The 19,100-nt window shown below is 38.2% G+C and overlaps 1 protein-coding gene across 7 annotated transcripts in view; it reads right to left on the bottom strand.

The window, feature by feature from the left end:
• The window catches only part of WDR33 (WD repeat domain 33), a 120,077-nt gene that overhangs the window by 37,378 nt on the left and 63,599 nt on the right, over positions 1-19,100 (bottom strand). Inside the window, exon 8 of one of the 7 annotated variants that reach the window (XM_047772615.1) lies at positions 14,512-14,596. The exons of 4 other annotated variants lie outside the window; for them this stretch is intronic. In XM_047772615.1, coding sequence (XP_047628571.1) covers positions 14,556-14,596 — 41 coding nt within the window. In that variant the 3' untranslated portion in view covers positions 14,512-14,555. Of the gene's footprint in view, positions 1-14,511; positions 14,597-14,622; positions 14,869-17,286; positions 17,527-19,100 lie in introns of those variants that run through there. 2 more of the 7 variants (XM_047772612.1, XM_047772613.1) reach the window with 2 other exon arrangements.

The following is a 19,100-nucleotide window of genomic DNA, read 5'->3' as shown; positions in this document are numbered from 1 at the left end:
AGTATACACCTCTGATGTATACTCAGATGTGATAAAAATGGCACGTTAGCTCTGATTGTCCTCCGCAAATCCCATAAAACCAAAACCAATCATGTTATAAAAATATCAGATAAATCCCAATTGAGGGACATTCCACAGTTACCCTAAGACTTTTATCAAAACACTAGCTGCAAGAAAACAGTGGAACAAGATCTTGATAGTGTGGGCGGAAACTCTGAATCTAGAATTCTGCATTTAGCCAAGGCCATTATAAATGAAATAAAGACATACAAAAATTTTTCAAAATTTTCTCCATAGATCTCAGAAAGAAAAAAAACTGTATTCTAGAAATATGGAAACCAAGTAATGCTTATTAGCAAATGTGAAAATCCAAACCAGCTTAAATTAAACTTAACATGTTAGAAAGAACACTATTATTTCCTCATGGAGGTGTTTAAAATCTGCCATCTTCTTTTACTTTGTTGAAGGAATGAATGTGTGATACAAAGCCAAGAGAGCAAAACATACATCTACACACACATTGTATTAAAAACCAAAACTGGGAGTTCTCGCTGTGGAGCAGTGGGTTAAGAATCTGGCGTCATCACTGCTGTGATTCAGGTCACTGCTGCGGCACAGATGTAATCCCTGGCCTGATAACGTGGATTCAATCCCTGGCCCAAAAACTTCCATATGCCATTGGTGTGGCCATAGACAAAATTAAAAATAAAAGTATGTTCTTAGGGGGAAAAAAAAGATCAATTTTTTGTTTTGCCCTTCTCTCTGAGCAATGTCAAGAGTGAATATGGAATTCCCACTGTGGCACACTGGGTTAAGAATCTGACTGCGGCAGCTCTGGCTGCTGTGGAGGCACAGGTTCAATCCTTCCATATGCTGTGTTTAAGGCCATTTTAAAAAAAAAAAAAAAGAGTGAATCACAATTCTCATCTCTATATATAATCTGCTATAGCTTTCTATCTCTGGCAGAAACAGCCAAGAGATAAAATGAGCTTTTTCCAAAAGGCACACAGGTACAGTGTCAGAACAGTTTTATTTGTAATCGAGGAAAGGGTATGTTAAATATAATTTAGTTCATATAGGTTTTATACTCAGTGCTCATGTGCTATGCAATGGTTAATAGTAAAGGAAAAAGAAATGGAGTAAACTTTATCTGTTTAAACTTCTGATATCATTTACCAGTTATGGCATCATATAGTTTACTTAACTCTTGCTAAGCCTTAACATTTTCATGCCTAAGATGGATTACTCAATTATTGGGTTGTTTCAGGAACTGAATGACATGTATGAAGCACTTAGCATCATGCCTAGCACACATTTTGAGTAGTCAAATTTTAAAAAAAGGCTCTTATTTTGATCCAACTCTGCCCTGATAAAGTTCACCATAAGGAAAGATATTTCCATGTACAGTTAGTTACTCAGCAAAAGCTGTCACTGCCAAGAACAGAGTATGGGAAAGCAGAAAATGGCTCAATATGAAAGTACTTCTAAAAGTGAGATTTCTTAAGACCTTGCTAAGTTTCAGTCTTCAAATGAGCCCTGAGGGAAAAAAAAAATAGTGAGTTCTAATTACCAACTCCCAACCTATACGTACTTGACTTGATCTAATGCCTTTTATCTCACAGAACTAGAAAACCTTTGGGGGCCCTCACTGCCTTTACTGCATTATTTTGACTATGCTCTAATAACAAAGACAGACAGATAACACTTCTGATAACAGATAATACTAAAGGTTCCACTACACTTAAAATGGAATTTCTAATACTGAGCTAATACCAACCACTTTCCTTTATATTTATTAAGCAAATGAAAACTCTACTTTTTTTTCCTATTTTTAAAGAATATTAACTTATTTCTAGGAAAAAAAATCTACAGGAAAAATACTAGGTTTAACTCAAGTGTCTTACAGTTATTTTAATTGATCACTTATCTCTAAACCCCTAAATGTCATGGATTACCTTAAGCTACAAATACATGATTAAAAACTTAAAAACAAAATTTCTTATGAAATGAAGAAATGATAGAAGTAGGAAGAATACCAAGAGGGATGTAAGGGAAACTGTTTCAAGGTCACTAATGTGAAGAAGGAATTGAGTCTTAGAATAAGTCATGATTTCACTAAGTGAAATTATGTATGCAAGCCCCTTCCTGAATTGTTTTCAAAGATTTACAGTGGATGCATTTATTTCCCAAGATTGTTACTGACCATAAATTTTATGAAAATTTCACAAAACTTCAATCCAAATGTGGGCATTCTCCAAAAATCGCTGGGCTCAGTGATGAATAAACCACAGCAGAGAAAAATAAAACCCAAATTCACAAAGGGCTGTTGGGGCCTTAAAAAGACTCTAGGCTCCATGACAGCTCAGTGACAAATGCTGTGATGTTGTAACGAGGGTAACTGCGGAACTCTCCATACAGCAACTTGTCCAGGCCCCTACTCCTGATTTCCCATTTATATAGAAGAGTTGCCCTCAGCTAAAGCCAGACAACGGCTTTCTAAACAAAGCAAAAGTAAGTCTGAGAAGAAATCCCAGAATAGGACTTAAGGCTGGAGAGGAAAGCAGTACAAAGCTTATGTCAATAATGCACTATGACCCTGCAAGGGGGAAAGAAGAAAGGAGAGAAAGAAGGGAGAGAGAGAGGGAAGATGAGATAGAAGGGAGGGAGGAAAGGGGAGGGGGAGAGGGGAGAAGGAAGGGCAGTTCCATCCTCCCAAGAATGATAAACTAAACACTCCATCTCAGAATTCAATACACTCACTCTGGCAATTGTGGCAGTTGTCTGTTTACTGTAAGACTGCCCTTCCCCATCCAGCTCACTAAACACACACACACACACACACACACACACACACACACAGAGTCCTGTCAATTGTGGCAGTTGTCTGTTTACTGTAAGACTGCCCTTCCCCATCCAGCTCACTAAACACACACACACACACACACACACACACACACACAGAGTCCACAATGAGGTCTACTACTGAGCAGAGGAATTTTTTGGGCAAGTGGACTTACCCAACTGCAAAAGAAATTAAAGATAGCTTCTTATATTAACCAACAGAAATCTTCATTCAAATATTTAGCTAACCAAGGACTACTGGACATCTGAGAAATTCAAGCAGAAGGAAAGAGAAACACCAGGAAAAGAAACAGATTAAGCGATCCTAGGGAAACAAACAGGAACATCAGGCCCAACCAAATCAAACACACAAACACACACACCTCAGTTACTATGCCATATGTTTTAAAGGATATATGCATTTCAAATAAACAACAAATAGACCATTATGACAAAGGAAAATACCAGAGAAACACTAAGTCTTGGAAATTAAACATGCAGTAGATAAAATAAAAAATTCATCAAAAGGGATGAATAACAGATTGGCATAGTTGAAGATCATATTCTGGAAGCTAAAACAGAAGAAATCTCCCAATACTTGGAGAAAAGGACAGAAATAGAAAATAAGAAAGAAAAACACAAGGCAGATAGCTCCAAGAGGCCAAAGCGTCATATATCGAGTTCCATAAGACAAGCAGAGACAATGGGAAATGATAACCAAAGAAAGAAAAACCCTTTGAATGGAATAAAGATTTGAGATTACAGACCAAAGTGAGCTAATAAAGATGAAGTTCAAAATACACCTATATCCATAGTTTAAAAAAAAAAAAGTCCAGAGAGAAAAAGATATTTAAAAAACATTCAAGGGGAGTTCCCATTGTGGCTCAGTGTGTTAAGAACCCAACCAGTATCTGTGAGGATGCAGGTTCTATCCCTAGCTTTGCTTAGGGATCCAGCATTGCTGCAAGCTTTGGTATAGGTCACAGAGGAGGCTTGGATCTCGCATTGCCATGGCTGTGGCTGCAGCTCTGATTCAACCCTTGGTCCAGGAACTTCCATATGCGGCAAGCGCAGCCCTAAAAAGAAAGAAAAATAAATAAGTAAATTCAAGGAGTTCCCTGACGGCTTAGGGGGTTGCAATTAAGGATTCTGTATTGTCACTGCTGTGGCTCAGGTTGGATCCCAGGCCCCAGGGAACTTCTGCATGCCACAGGTGCAGCCCAAATAAACAGATAAGTAAAAAACATTCAGAAGGGAAACCGGGTTACACACAGAATAATGAGAATCAGAATAGCATCTGACTTCTCATCAGCAGAACTGACAGAAGACAGTGGAAGCCTTAAAAACTCTGAAGGGAAAAGGATATCAAACCTAGAATTCAAAATCCAAACTATGAGTCAAGCATGATGGCAAATTACAGGCCTCTCCAGACATAAGAATTTTGAAGTTTACCTCCCAAGCACTGTTTCTGGAGGCAAAATATATTTTAAACTAAATTTTTAAACAAGAGTGGACTTAGGAAGGAAAGGCAAAGAAATCCCACTATGACTGTAGTAACAGGCACAGAAGACAGATTAGTCCAAATTAGAGTAGGAAGTTAGCAAAACTAAAATGTAAAAATGCTGTAACAAAGGCTTTTAGCGTCATTAAGAAAAAGAGAAATTAAAAATTGCAAGAATAACTAAAGCAAACTAAACTGTGACATTACTTTCCACAGTTTTATAGCACAATCAATTTAAGAACACCAAAACTTACTTGATCTTGACATTCTTTTAAGTGAAAAAGGGTTTATTATAAACCTGCTTACACTACTTGTTTCTGAGATCAATAGATGATTCATAGTCACAATTCTGCTTACTGGTTTCAATTTTTTAGAATTTTAACTGGTTAAATTCTTTGGCAGTGTTTACTTATTTATTTTTTCGGCCATGCCCATGGCATGTAGAAGTTCCCAGGCCAGGGATCAAACCTAAGCCACAGCAACCCAAGCCACTGCAGTGACATTGCCAGATCCTTACAGCTATGCTACAAGGGAACTCCTTGACAGTGTTTATTTTAAATAGAGATAAAAGGGAGAAAAGTAGACAGACATTGAGAGGCATAGATGTCCTTATTTAACATAATGGAGAGTCAAGAAGTGCTGCCTAAAGTCGGTAGCCCTCCCAAAATTAAGAACTAAGAACATTTAAAGCTATAAGGGAAACTATCAGAACAACACCAATCATAACAAAGCCCAGAAGGTAGAAGGCATGGCTGGTGATGTAAGTACTTGAAATTCCTCATTTATCATGACAGGGAAGTAAAGAGACGCTATGTCATATATATCGAGAGATATATTATTTAAAATTCTAATAGTAACCACAGGAATAAATAAATAAGTTTAAAAAGATTATCCAACTTCCATACCCGCTATGGTGCTGGAGAAGAGATTTTACCTTGGGTGCATATTATTTACGAATTTTTAAAAGAAGTTTAAATTTTTAAATGATGGAAACTTCCTAAAACATTAATCCTACATTATTATTAGAATTTTTGGCTGAACTACAACATTCTTAAACGTTGTCATTAATGACTCCAGGACGTTGAGGACAACTCACAAGTATCTTCCAAAGGTTTAATGTTCAGTCTCTTTATCTGAGTTTATTGTTAGGACTGCAAACCCTTAAATGTCTATCAATGAGAATGGTAAAATAAGCTATGATAAGACACATGCTATGAAATGTTATAAAGCAGTTACCTAATAAAAAGACTGCAGCAGTAATGACAGGGAAAGATAGATGTTCATGATATACTGTGTTGTGAGAAAAGCAAGTAGCAAAAGAGTGTATGCAGTATGATCCCATTTCATGGGGTTTTTTTTAGTATCTTTTTGTATATGCATAAGAGTTGTGGAAACATTCACATCAAACTTTTAATGGGATAGTGATGACCTCTGAATATGAGATTGGAAACGGAGGGGAAGACACTGATTTTTATTTCTAAGTTTTTGAACTTTTTATGAATGTTTATTACCATTGTAAAAGGCAGTAAATTCTCAATAAAACAACTTCAACATTAATCCCACCCAATTCTTTCCTTACCTTTCCACCCCCTCCATTCCCCAACAGTGGCGCATCAAGATCTCAGCCTCCCATATAGCACACAGTAGAATGTGTGAATCCAGACAATTACAGTTCTCTCCAAATCTCATTTCCACATGATACACAGAATATACTTGTTGCCATGCATGACTGATGGAAAAACTGCATCTTAATGCTGCATGTGGTCTTCAGGTTGGTTGATTAGGGAACGGTGCTACTAATAAAGCCAAGGTTGCAAGTGATAATCCACATCACATCTATATTCATTATCTGTCATCTTTCTGGTGACAGGACAAGATGTGGACATATCAACATAAACCCATTTAACTAGTGAGAACGCTTCTGAAAAGATACACACTGGTAATGGGCTTCAGTCTCACAGTTGTATTCTAAACACATTCCTGTGTACATATGACCACAGTGTATACATTTCTTTGCCAGTCAACCACACTGAGTTGTGCCATCAATGTTTCCCAGAGAAAAAACGCTGCTTAGACAGGTACCTGCAGCAATACTGCCTGTGCTCTGTGGGACCAGTGTTGACACTGGGGTGTATGGGACCTCAAAGTTCTCAGTTACTGGTCTTTAATTCTCATCTTCAGCCATCACACTCAACACAAAATCAAAGTAGTGTGGCAGAGTGAAGCCTTCTCAAACTTAATTGTGCTTAAAGAATAATTTTCCTTTTAGTACACATTTTTAGAAAAGGCAATAATAAAAGGAGAAAAATCAAAGACTAAAGAAAAGTAGAATAACCAAGGATTTATGATACAATGCTAATTATATAAATATCTCTAAAAATGGAGTATGTGATTTTGATCTAACTTAAAATGCCTATTAAAAATGCCCAAATATCAGAAGAAATCCTGACACCCAGTGGGTCACCAAACCAGTCCACAAGCATAGGGAGATGTGAGGGCTGACTTCTGCAGGCAGAAAGAGCTGCAGCCTTGGAAAGGGCCACAAGTTCCACCACACTATTGGTGGTTCCCACCGTGCAGCTTGGAGAAGGCACAATACTCTCAAGCTCCACCATTACCACTAATAAGAAATGTTTGTAAAATTCTTACCTAATAAACAATTTAACACATTCAAAAAAAAAAAAAAAAAAAAAAGCCCAAATAGGAGGAGTTCCTGTCATGGCTCAGCAGTTAGAGAACCCGACTAGCATCCATGAGGACACGAGTTCGATCCCTGGCCTCACTCTGTGGGTTAAGGATCCAACATTGCCGTGAGCTGTTGGATAGGTTGCAGACTCAGCTCAGATCTTGCGTTGCTGTTGCTGTTGCTGTGGCATAGGCCGGTGGCTACAGTTCCGATTGGAACCCTAGTGTGGGAACCTCCATATGCCATAGGTGTGGCCCTAAAAGACACCCTCCCCCCAAAAAAATGTCTGAATAACTCACACCACAAAGATGTATTAATTTTTGGCCTTTATATTTTTCAAGATATTATAAACCTGGTAAAAAGGAGTAATGGAAAGAATATTCTATTATGCCCACGGAATAACTCAGTATAACTCAGTATATCTTACATTCACCAAATATGAATTTGCCTAACTAGAACTCAAAAAAGCAGCTAGTATTTCTCGGGAAAGATTTAAATATATCATCCACTCAAAAACCAAATAAGCAAGCAACCAAAAAGGAAAAAGAAGAGAACTTTGAGGATAGTGCATGGGATGGTAGGAGTGAATCACTGCCTACGGTAATGCTGTGGTTCAGAGGTGACAGTGGAAATAAAGTATGAGGACTTACATAAATAAAGCTTTAAAAAAATAAGTCATAGTTCCATTTCAATATAATGTTATTTATTTAAATGTGGCTTACAATACAATAATTTTATCAATGACACTTCTAAACCTAAAAGTCACTACTGAAATAGGATAATCATATATGATAACCCATCCCAATTCTTGATCTAGTAATCTCCTCTTAAATAAACCCTTTATATTTCCTAATCAATTCCAACTTCGTCTAACTCAAATTACTTTTTTTACACCCTCCATAACTTCTGCATCTTCCTTTGCACATATATAATTTAAGCAACAAACACTTACTTTGTGCCTGCAACGTGAGAAGTACTTTCTTCTGTGTACTTCTGGGACCCTCACAACAACCCTGTGAGGTAGGTATGATTAGCCACACTTTACAGAGGAGGAAATGCCTACTGAGACTTGACTTGCCCAGCAGCAGAGCTGGGATTCAAAGCCAGATCTACTGCTCTCGGATGAGTAATGTTTAAAGTATCCCAGAGAAAAAACAAAGACTGCCCCAGCAAGAAACTATAATTGTAACCAGAATTTTGGAGCAGCTGGAAAAGAGGTTTGATAACATTAATTTCTTTTTCCTTGTCACTTAACCACTGTAAACAGCAATTACACTATATTCTCCTATAGTTATAGGTAACAACACACAAAAAAAATTTTAAAGGAAAAAAAATGACGTGTTACAAATAGACTTGCACTCATCATTGACTATGAAAAGACACAGTAAACTGGTACTATTCTAGATCGAACGTCTGGTAAGTAGACAGTTACAGAGAAAACACAAATGCAAACCTACTGGTTATAATAAATATAGAAGAATAAATTTTGTGGGGATCATGAACGTAGACTGCTGCCCAGATAAATTAATTTTAAAATACAAAGCCTTATCTGGATACTTCAAATCAAGAGAATGTGCCACAAACCTCTGTGCTTAAATCATATGGAGATGTATTCTGGCACCTACATGTAATTCAGACACAGATAAAAATAGCAGCACAGTAAGCTCCCTACCAATTCTGAAATCTGTGTTACCTCTGAAATACCTCTTCCCATGCAAGAGGGTGTGGTTTTTTTTTTGTTTTTTTTTTGTTTTTGTCTTTTTGTCTTCTTGCCGTTTCTTGGGCTGCTTCCGAGGCATATGGAGGTTCCCAGGCTAGAGATCGAATTGGAGCTGTAGCTGCCAGCCTATGCCAGAGCCACAGCAACTCGGGAATCCGAGCCACGTCTGCGACCTACACCACAGCTCAAGGCAATGCCGGATTGTTAACTCACTGAGCAAGGGCAGGGATCGAACCCGCAACCTCATGGTTCCTACTCAGATTCATTAAGCACTGCGCCACAACGGGAACTCTAAGAGGGTGTTTTTAAAACTTCAAATGAACACATCTTTCTCTGCTGAATGATCTTTAAGAAAAAAATCTTGTTCTGAATAGTTATCCTTAGTTTGGTTCAAATCAACCATATTCTAATGCCTCTAAAAGTATCAAGACGTCAAAAGTTTTGCAATCTAAACCCTTAAAGGTTTTTGAGGTTTTCACCAACATTCAAAGCTATCATGAAGATTTCAAAGACAAAATGTGCTTATATTCTTTATTTCTATAGGAAACTCTATAAACCAATGGCAAAATTAGTGGTACCACATAAAGAAACTGGTTTGCCTATAATGTGTCTTGTTTGTCTAATGGAGCTAGACATTTTGAATTCTCTAACCATGTGACAGTACCCAAATGTGCTCCAGACTTTTATCAAGTGCCCTTAGTCAAGTCTTAATTACAAACCTAACTTTTCTAGTTTTAAAACTTAATCAGTTTTTTACTAAGTGATAAAAAGATTCATTATTAAGGAGAATATTCTTAGTTTATTATTCAAGGTGAAGATAAAACAGAAGATTATCTTGCAGTTTCATGGGAGACAACTTTTATTCTGAATGCGCCTACATTTTAAAAAGATTATCTCCAGACTTACATGAGCAGATGCTCCATAAATATCTGATTTCTAAAAAGTTACCACTTTTAAAGTCACAAAAACTGTAAGATCTCATTAATCAGAGGGATACTTTTGTATATACTATAAGAGAACAGTGCTTGCTTTAGAATATATATAAAATTAAGATACTACAAAAAATGGTGCCTAGAAACAAAAAATCTCCAATTAGCACTTGTATTGCTCATGGGGACAGGAGAGACTATTTAACCCCCTCCTCCATACCAAGGGCCTGGCACCTAACCTGGCACCCAATACACAGTAAATTTTTCTTTTGCCTTTTTTTATTTATTAATTTTTTTTAGGACTGTGTCTGTGACCTACACCACAGCTCAAGGCTCCTTAACCCATTGAGTGAGGCAGGGATCAGTCCTGCATCCTCATGGATCCTAGTCAGGTTCATTAACCGCTGAGCTATGAAGGGAACTCCACACAGCAATTATTTGAATAAACGAATAATCTAAATTTATTTTCAGTGATCTTTGATGTATACGGTTATACTAGAGAGTAGTTTTGAAACAGGTCCTTTTTATTGTTTAAGTCAACCTGAGAGTTCCTGAAGAATTTTACAATTATTATAATTTTTAACTGTAAGGTTTTTAACATTAAAAACCTTTAAAATCCCTTTGATGTATATGCTACATATGAACACAGACAATACACAAAATAAATAGCTGACACTTCCCAGATGTAAAGAAAAAACTCGTGAAGTATGAAAAATTAACCCTGGACACTAAATTCAGTTGAGTAAATCCTAGAATCCCCAGGGAGATTAATGCAGGAAAATTCAATCATGGTATTTCTTAAAGAGGACATGTTTTTATCCACTATATGTATCCCCTTCCTTTCTGAAGTTTGCTTTATGCCACTTCACTTTTAGGAAAGACCCACATTAGTACAGGCATACCTCCAAGATATCGTGGGTTTAGTTTCAGACTACCACGGGAAAGCAGATACTGCAATAAAGAGATTCATACAAATTTTCTGTTTCCCGGTGTCTAAGTTATATTTACACATACTGTAGTCCATTAAGTGTACAATATCAGTATGTCTAAAAAAAAGTCTTAATTTAAAAATAATGCTCTTGGAAAATGCTGCTGATAGGCTGGATTGACACAGGGTTGCCACAAACCTTCTATTTGTAAAAAGCGCACTGTTTCAAAGTGTAATAAAAACAAAGTAAAAAACAAGGTATGTCTTTCTTGCTAACAGAAAGAAAGTGAAAAAGGTTTTCTGATTTTACCTAAGGGGGGGGGGGGCAAAAAGCACGTGTTTTGCAGCAAAGCCATTATAGAGGCAGTAGACACACCAAGAGCAGCAAGAGTGGTGCCACCAAGATGCTTCCCAGGAAACTACACTCAACATCTCAGTTATCAAGCATCTGTGCTTTATTTTGTGTATCTGTTAGCCAGCTGTGTCCTACTCTGGGGACGTGGGGAAAACCCTTAACTCTTCTGGCTAGTTGAAAACTGACATGCTTCACAGTTGTTGTTTCGTAAAAATATACCTGTCACTATCATTGTAGCTCATTCCAGAAACAGATCCAATATATCACTGCTATTAAATCTTAATCTCCCCCAGCTGGTCCCTACACAGAGAAGCCAGTCGAACTTAAATGCTTTTTTGTTTGTTTGCTTACTTTTTAGGGCCAAACCCTCAGCATATGGAAGTTCCAAGGCTAGGGGTTGAATCGGAGCTGCAGCTGCTGGACTACACCATAGCCACGGCAATGCTGTGGGATCTGAGTCACATCTGTGACCTACATCACAGCTCATGGCAACAATGGATTCTTAACCCACTGACCAAGGCAAGGGGTCAAACCCATGTCCTCATGGACACTAGTAGGGTTCATTACCCTGAGCCACGATGAGAACTCCATGAACTTAATTTTTTTTTTTTTTTTTTTTTTTTGCCACACCCGCAGCAATATGGTGGTTCCCAGGCTAGGGGTTGAACCGGAGCTACAACTGCTGGCCTATGCCAGAGGCACAGCAACACCAGATCCGAGCCGCATCTGCAACCTACACTGCAGCTCACGGCAACACTGGATCCTTAACCCCCTGAGCAAGGCCAGGGATGGAACCCACAACCTCATGGTTCCTAGTCAGATTCCTTTCCGCTGCGCCAGACAGGAACTCCTCCATGAATTTCAATGCTTTTAAAGAGGGAGGGAAAAAGCAGTCCCTGACCTCTGAGAACTAATCTGATGCTCACAGCTAAGCCTCAATGTTATTACAAACAGTTGAACTGTTTTGTTCTGTTGGACAATCTCACTAAACATCTTTATCGAATTAAGTCTAAGACCATGAGAAGAGACAAAAACAAGGTCCTGCGCAATCCACAGACCAAACATCTCTCTTATGCTAAGAGTAACAGACCTCACTTCTTTGAACCCTCAAACCGTTTACCCAAAATCCAAATCCTATAATATAATAACACCCTCTTCCTGAGATACTTCACGGTTACCTATGGTCTGTGTGCTTTGTTGCAGCAAGTAATAAATACAACTTGTTAAACTACTGCTATGTTGCTGGTGGTCTCTGACTGGAGGTACTGATACTTGTGAATATGAAAGGTAGAATGAAAATAGACTAAGTATTCTAGGGTTGCAAAATGACTTGAAGTCCTATCTGTTGTTAAATTAAGCTAATTACCATGGCTTCTTAATACACATCTCATAACAGAAGGGAGGCTTTGGATGACTTTGGTATAATATTCCATTTTGCTTTTAATGTCAAGACCATGCTAATATGTGTTGAAGAATTCAGATAAAGTACAAAGCATTACTTTCAATCATACTGAAAACTGCAAAGGCATCAGAGAAATTTATGTAGCCAAGATGATTAGGAGAAAGGAGTTCATCAAGAGTCACTTCAGTTGGAAGCATGCTCATGCATCCAGACTACATCCAGATTCATAAGTATTTTAAAACAAGAACTCCAAGAAATTATTCGGCAATAATAAAGCTAAAGGTATATAAAGAAAAGGTAGGGGAAAAAAATTTTTTTAAAAAGTAGTGCTTACAATAACTACTGGAAAATCTGGATAAGATAACTATAAGAAGAAAATGAAGATATGTACTTTTTGTATGTACTTTCTCACTGAAAAAAAAAATTTGTTTTTTCTTTAGGGACGTACCTGCAGCATAATTAAAGTTCCCAGGCTAGGGATCAAATCAGAGCTACAGCTGCCAGCTTACCCAACAGCCATAGCAACACCAGACCCGAGCTGCGTCTGCAACCTACACCACAGCTGGCAGTAACATCAAATCCTTAATACACTGAGCAAGGCCAGGGATCAAACCCCCATCCTCATGGATACTAGTTGAGTTCTTTTCCGCTGAGTCAAATGGGAACTCCCCCCACAAAAAAAAAAAAAAAATTGTTTTAATATGGAAAAAAAAACACCTCCCACTTTGCAGCTGAATGTTATTTTTGTAAGAATTAATTACAACCAGAGGTAGAAAAGCCTAGAATGCCAACTTAGAACAAATGTCTACAACATAAACAAAGCTACTACAAACACTAAAATGAGCATTTTGTCAAAAAAAATTTTTAAGCTATTCGTAACTCTATGTTTAATGCAAAAGTTAAAAACTAGAAGTCTTGAAAAAACTGATAATAATTAAAGAGGACACTCTCTGGCCCAAAGAAAAGGCAGAAAACACCTTATCTGTCAACCATAAAGTGAGCTTAAAAAAAAAAATCTAAGTTCCTTTGAGGCACAGCAGGTGAAGGATCCAGCATTTTCAGTACAGTGGTTGAGGTCACTGCTGTGGCTTGGGTTTGATCCCCAGCCTGGGAACTTCCACATACCACAGATGTGGCCAAACAGTGACAACAAAATATATAAAAATAAATCACCCATTACTTACCTTCCAGATAAAACTGGAAGATTTTCACGTCTGGGGGTTGGAACATGGAATAAATACATGCCAGTTCCCCAAGTGCCTCTTGAGGCCTGCCTGGCCGTGGAAGATCTAAGATTGGAGCTTCAGTCTGAGATCCCAAGCATGAAAGTCACTGTTTTCAAAGGCACATCATTTCTTAGGAACCTGCACTGTGTGGGGTTGTGGCTGAGAAAAAATATTTTCACCACCACTGACCACCCTCTACCAGTGTAGCACACAAAGTACTGCATATGTTACAATCTGATTCCCTTGTTAGACACTTATTATCACTTACATTTTATGGATCACGAAAATCGGGTTATTCAACAAGGAGCAATGATTTACACACATCTTCTGATGCCATAATGCAGTTCAAAACCTTGACCCTCATCATATCAATAAAAAATATTTAGGAGTTCCTGTCGTGGTACAGTGGAAACAAATCCGACTAGGAACCATGAGGTTTTGGATTCGATCCCTGGCCTGGCTCAGTGGGTTAAGGATCTGGCATTGCCATGAGCTGTGGTATAGGTTGCAGACGCGGCTTGGATCTGATGTTGCTGTGGCTGTAGTATATAGGCTGGCAGCTATAGCTCCAATTGGACCCCTGGCCTGGGAACCTCCATATGCCACAGGCACAGTCCTAAAATTAAAAAACCAAAAATAAAATAAAATAAAAAATGTTTAAAAGTTTGTTCCGGAGTTCCCTTTGTGGCACAGTGGTTAATGAACCCAGCTAGGATCCATGAGGATGCAGGTCAGATCCCTGGCCTTGCTCAGTGGGTTAAAGATCCAGTGCTGCCATGAGCTGTGGTGTAGATCAGACCCCTGTTGCTGTGGCTGTGGCACAGGCCAGCAGCTGTAGCTCTGATTTGATCCCTAGCCTGGGAACTTCTATATGCTGCGGCCCTAAAAAGCAAAAAACAACAACAAAACAAACAAAATAATCTTGTTCAAAAACAGCATGTATTATATCTTGTAATAACTGTATAACTTACAGTAGGAAAAGGAAGTCTGTGATCTTCCTGAGACCACCTGGTAAATGAGGTAAAAGATTTTAGGAAACAATGAGTTAAATATTCATTACGTTACAATTTATAATAGATTTATACCCTTTCACCAACATTTTATCAGAGTATTAGAAGTAATCCAAGAGCTCCCGCTGTGGTGCAATTCAGTGGCATCTCTACAGCGCTGAGACACAGGTTTAATCCCCGGCCTAGCACACTCGGTTAAGGACCTGGCATTGCCGAAGCTACAGCATTGGTCACAAGTGAGTCTCAGATCTGATCCTTGGCCTGGCGAATCTATATGGTGCAGGGCAGCCGAAAAAAAGAAAAAAGAAGAGATCAAAGAAAGCTGACCTTTCCACTGAATCCGCTGTAAATCTCTTCTAAATTTTTTTTAGGAAATGCAATTTATTGCCTGCTGGATATCAGCACATTTAATTCAAATGTGATTATAAAATAATGTTGAAGGAAATACCCTAATATTAACTACTCTCTCTTTATAGTCTGGACCTCAATAACAGTGTGAAGCTGCATCCTTTACAATCAACAATCACTGGAGTGCCTCCTACAGGACTGAAGCTCTCCTCTACCACACTGAGGCTGTCAAATACCTATCATCTCACAAGCGTCAATCTCTAATATTCAATTCCTAAATCAGAACCATGGCATCATCTTATTTCCTCACTGTGGGAGGAGAGCAGATGACTTTTTTAAAAAAAAGGTCTGAAATATGAAGGAAAAGAACTACATGTAAAACAGCTATTTCAAAAAGCTAAAATTGGAGTTCCCATCATGGTACAATGGAAACAAATCCAACTAGGAATCTTGAGGTTGAGGGTTCGATCCCTGGCCTAGCTCAGTGGGTTAAGGATCTGGCACTGCCGTGCGCTGTGGTCTAGGTTGCAGATGCAGCTCAGATCTGGTGTTGCTGTGGCTGTGTCGTATGCCGGCAGCTACAGCTCTGATTGGACCCCTAACCTAGGAAGCTTCACATACCAAGGGTAAGGCCCTAAAAAGAAAAAAAAAAAAAAAAAAAAAGCTAAAGTGCTTTACAGTGAAACTAATGATTTCTCTACCAGTTTTTTTTCTTTTTTTGGTTTTTTTGCCATTTTCTTGGGCCGCGCACCCCTGTGGCATATGGAGGTTCCCAGGCTAGGGGTCTAATTGGAGCTGTAGCCACCGGCCTATTCCAGAGCCACAGAAACTCGGGATTCGAGCCACGTCTGCGACCTACACCACAGCTCAGGGCAACACTGGATCCTTAACCCACTGAGCAGGGCCAGGGATTGAACCCGCAACCTCATGGTTCCTAGTCGGATTTGTTGACCACTGAGGCACGACGGGAACTCCCTCTGCCAGATTTAATAAACCAAATAAAATGCCTAACAAACCCTCATGAATTTTTCTTTAAATAAACATTTTTTTAATCACAAGTCCCTTGGTAATTTACATTTGTTTGGCACATTAAAATACTGAATGTCTAAACCTAAAAATGTCCCTAAAAACTAGACTAGATAACACACTTGAAAAAGATGTAAATGGAACACTTTCCATTAATCTCTGAAAACTAAATTAAATGGTGTGATTTGACCATTACAAAAAATAAAATACTAATAACAACAAACTTTTGAAGTATTTCAGAACATTCAGAGCCTACAGAAAGAACATGACAAGTGAGGGCTGTACTATATATATGACCTCAAGAAAGAAAAGAATTTGGAGTTTCCGTCTTAGCTCAGTGGTTAATGAATCCGACTAAGAACCATGAGGTCGCAGGTTCCATCCCTGGCCCTGCTCAGTGGGTTAAGGATCCAGCATTGCCGTGAGCGTGAGCTGTGGTGTGGGTTGCAGACGAGGCTCGGATCCCGAGTTGCTGCTGCTGCTGCTGCGGCGTATTCTGGCAGCTACAGCTCCAATTAGACCCCTAGCCTGGGAACCTCCATATGTCGCAGGAGCAGCCCAAGAAAATGGCAAAAAGACAAAAAAAAAAAAGAAAGAAAGAAAGAAAATAATTTAAGTTCAGAAATCATCAAATTTACAATGCTCTTCGGTCAGACAGCAAACATCATATGCTATCACTTACATGTGGAATCTTAAAAAAGGATACAAATGAACTTATTTGTAGAAGAGAAACAGACTCACAGACTTTGAAAACAAACACATGGTTACCAAAGGGGACAGGTGTGGGGGCAGGGGAACTACTGGGGGTTTGGGACAGGCATTGTGCACACTGTGGTATGTGGAATGATTGGCCAATGGGACCTGCTGTATAACCCAGGGAACTCTACCCAATATTCTGTGATAATATGGGAAAAGAATCTGAGAAAGAATGGATGTGTATGTTGTAGAGCAGAAATTATCACAACATAAATCAGCTATACTTCAATAAAACTTAAAAAAATGAAAAAAAAACTTTTTTTAAACTTAACAATGTTCTTTAACTTCTAATCTCTTCTTCTTAGCATCCTATTTGCTTATCAGTTGGGTCCATATCTGCTACATCCTACATAAAGATTTATTTAGCTCCTACCACCCTGCAACAAACTCCAGGAAAGACTTCTGAGACAGAACAGGCTTCACCCCAGCCAGTCTGCCATCAGCTGGGAAGTTTAATGGGATGGGAGCAAAGGATGATCAGGAGGCCCAAAGAAATGATACTAGATTTATATATTTAACTCCTGCCTTTTGTGACCAAAAAAAAAAAGTGAAATACAATTTTCCCAAGACTCCTAACTTATTGCTGATCATTTCACTCATCAAAGATGACAAACAGAAACGACATTTTACCAGAGCTTTCACTAGCTCACCCAACTTTATTGCTAAATGGAGTTAGAAGTTTAAAACTGTGATCAAATTCAGTCAATAGGAAAAAACCTGTTCTTTCACCAGAGGAAAATAAATGCTGTCCTGATGAAGCAGTCAGGCACCAATTATAAGTTGGCACAGTATGACAAGCTGTAAAAAGCAATGGTTTTCGTTACTCAGCACTCCCATTCACAATGGTACCAGACCAATTCACAAGACGTATCTGAAGAAATGAAAGAACTAGGGAAATGCTGAAACTGCTACGACATGATGCCTTGTGAATATATCAGCAAAACAATCAAGTATAACATCTTGACCAATGAGTAATCATTAAATATTTGATTCATCTTAAGAATTAAAATAGAATCTTTAAACGTCTCCACAGGCGATCTTTTTTATTTATTTTTTTTAGGGCTGTACCTTCGACATACAGAAGTTCCCAGCCTAGGAGTCAAATTGGGAGCTGCAGCTGCCAGCCTACACCAGAGCCATAGCAACGCAGGATCCAAGCCGCATCTGCAACCTACACCAAAGCACCAGATCCTTCACTCATTCAGTGAGGCCAGGGATCAAATCCACATCCTCATGGATACTAGTCAGGTTAACCTACTGAGCCCCAACAGAACACCTCCACATGAGATCTTAAAAATGCAAATTTTAAGTGCTGATTTTTCACATCTGGAAAACATCAGAAAATCATGACGACTCTGTTTAAACAAATAGTCATATTTATAGACTAACCATAAATAAAAATCTATACTACTGGGAATTCCCACTGTGGCCCAGCGTGTTAAGGATCCAGCTATGATGTAGGTCGAAGATGCAGCTCTGATTTCATCCCTGGCCCCGGGACTTCCATATGCCTCAGGTGCAGCCAAAAAAGAAAAACAAAAACAAGATCTCTCCCACAACCTGTACTACTGTAATAACTAATGATAATGCCTGAAAAGCATTTAAATCAGAAAAGTAGAATACACTTCTGAAATAACCATTTTTATCCTTAAAGAGGGAAAGAGGCTCTTTTTTAGCTTTGGAAATAACATAATAGCTGGCATCCACTGAACATTCTTTATGGCACTAGTTAAGTGATTCTTATGAATTAAAACATTTAATTCTTGCAACTTAGTAAGGCCAGTACCATTATTAATCCCCATTATACAGACTGAGGACACAACCACAGTAATGTGATTCACCCCAGTATCACAAGGCTGCTAACAGTTAAAACTGTGACCAACATCCAGATTCCACAGTCTTGTAATAATACACAATTTTATCTTTTTATATACTTAACTTTTGTTGTGTTGCTTTTAGTAGGACACTAGTAAATTAAGCTAATAATAGAATGTTATTTTCAAAAGAGTACAGCAACATATCAAGGAGAAAACATTAAGACAGCTCTACACAAGGGAAGTGAGATAACAGAAATCACAAAAATGACAATTCAAATTTAAAGAATAGTAGGAAAAAAGGAAAAATAACTTAATGAAAATACCCTTTAGTTTAGGAGTCTAAACTACCTAATAAAAGGCTTAGATGGAAAAGAGGCATGAAACAATCTTCAGAGTGCTAAAAATGCTTTGCATTTGATCTAAGAGTTGGTTAGATGAGTGTGTAAATTTTTAAAATACATCATAATATACATTTAAGATTTGTGCACTTTATATGCATGTGTATAATTTAAAAGTACAAATACTATTTCAAAATGTTTTTAAAAGATTAGTTCG

The sequence above is a fragment of the Phacochoerus africanus genome, chromosome 3 (genome assembly GCF_016906955.1).
Source record: "Phacochoerus africanus isolate WHEZ1 chromosome 3, ROS_Pafr_v1, whole genome shotgun sequence".
Lineage (NCBI taxonomy): Eukaryota > Metazoa > Chordata > Mammalia > Artiodactyla > Suidae > Phacochoerus > Phacochoerus africanus.
This window is presented reverse-complemented; position numbering and strand designations above follow the sequence as displayed.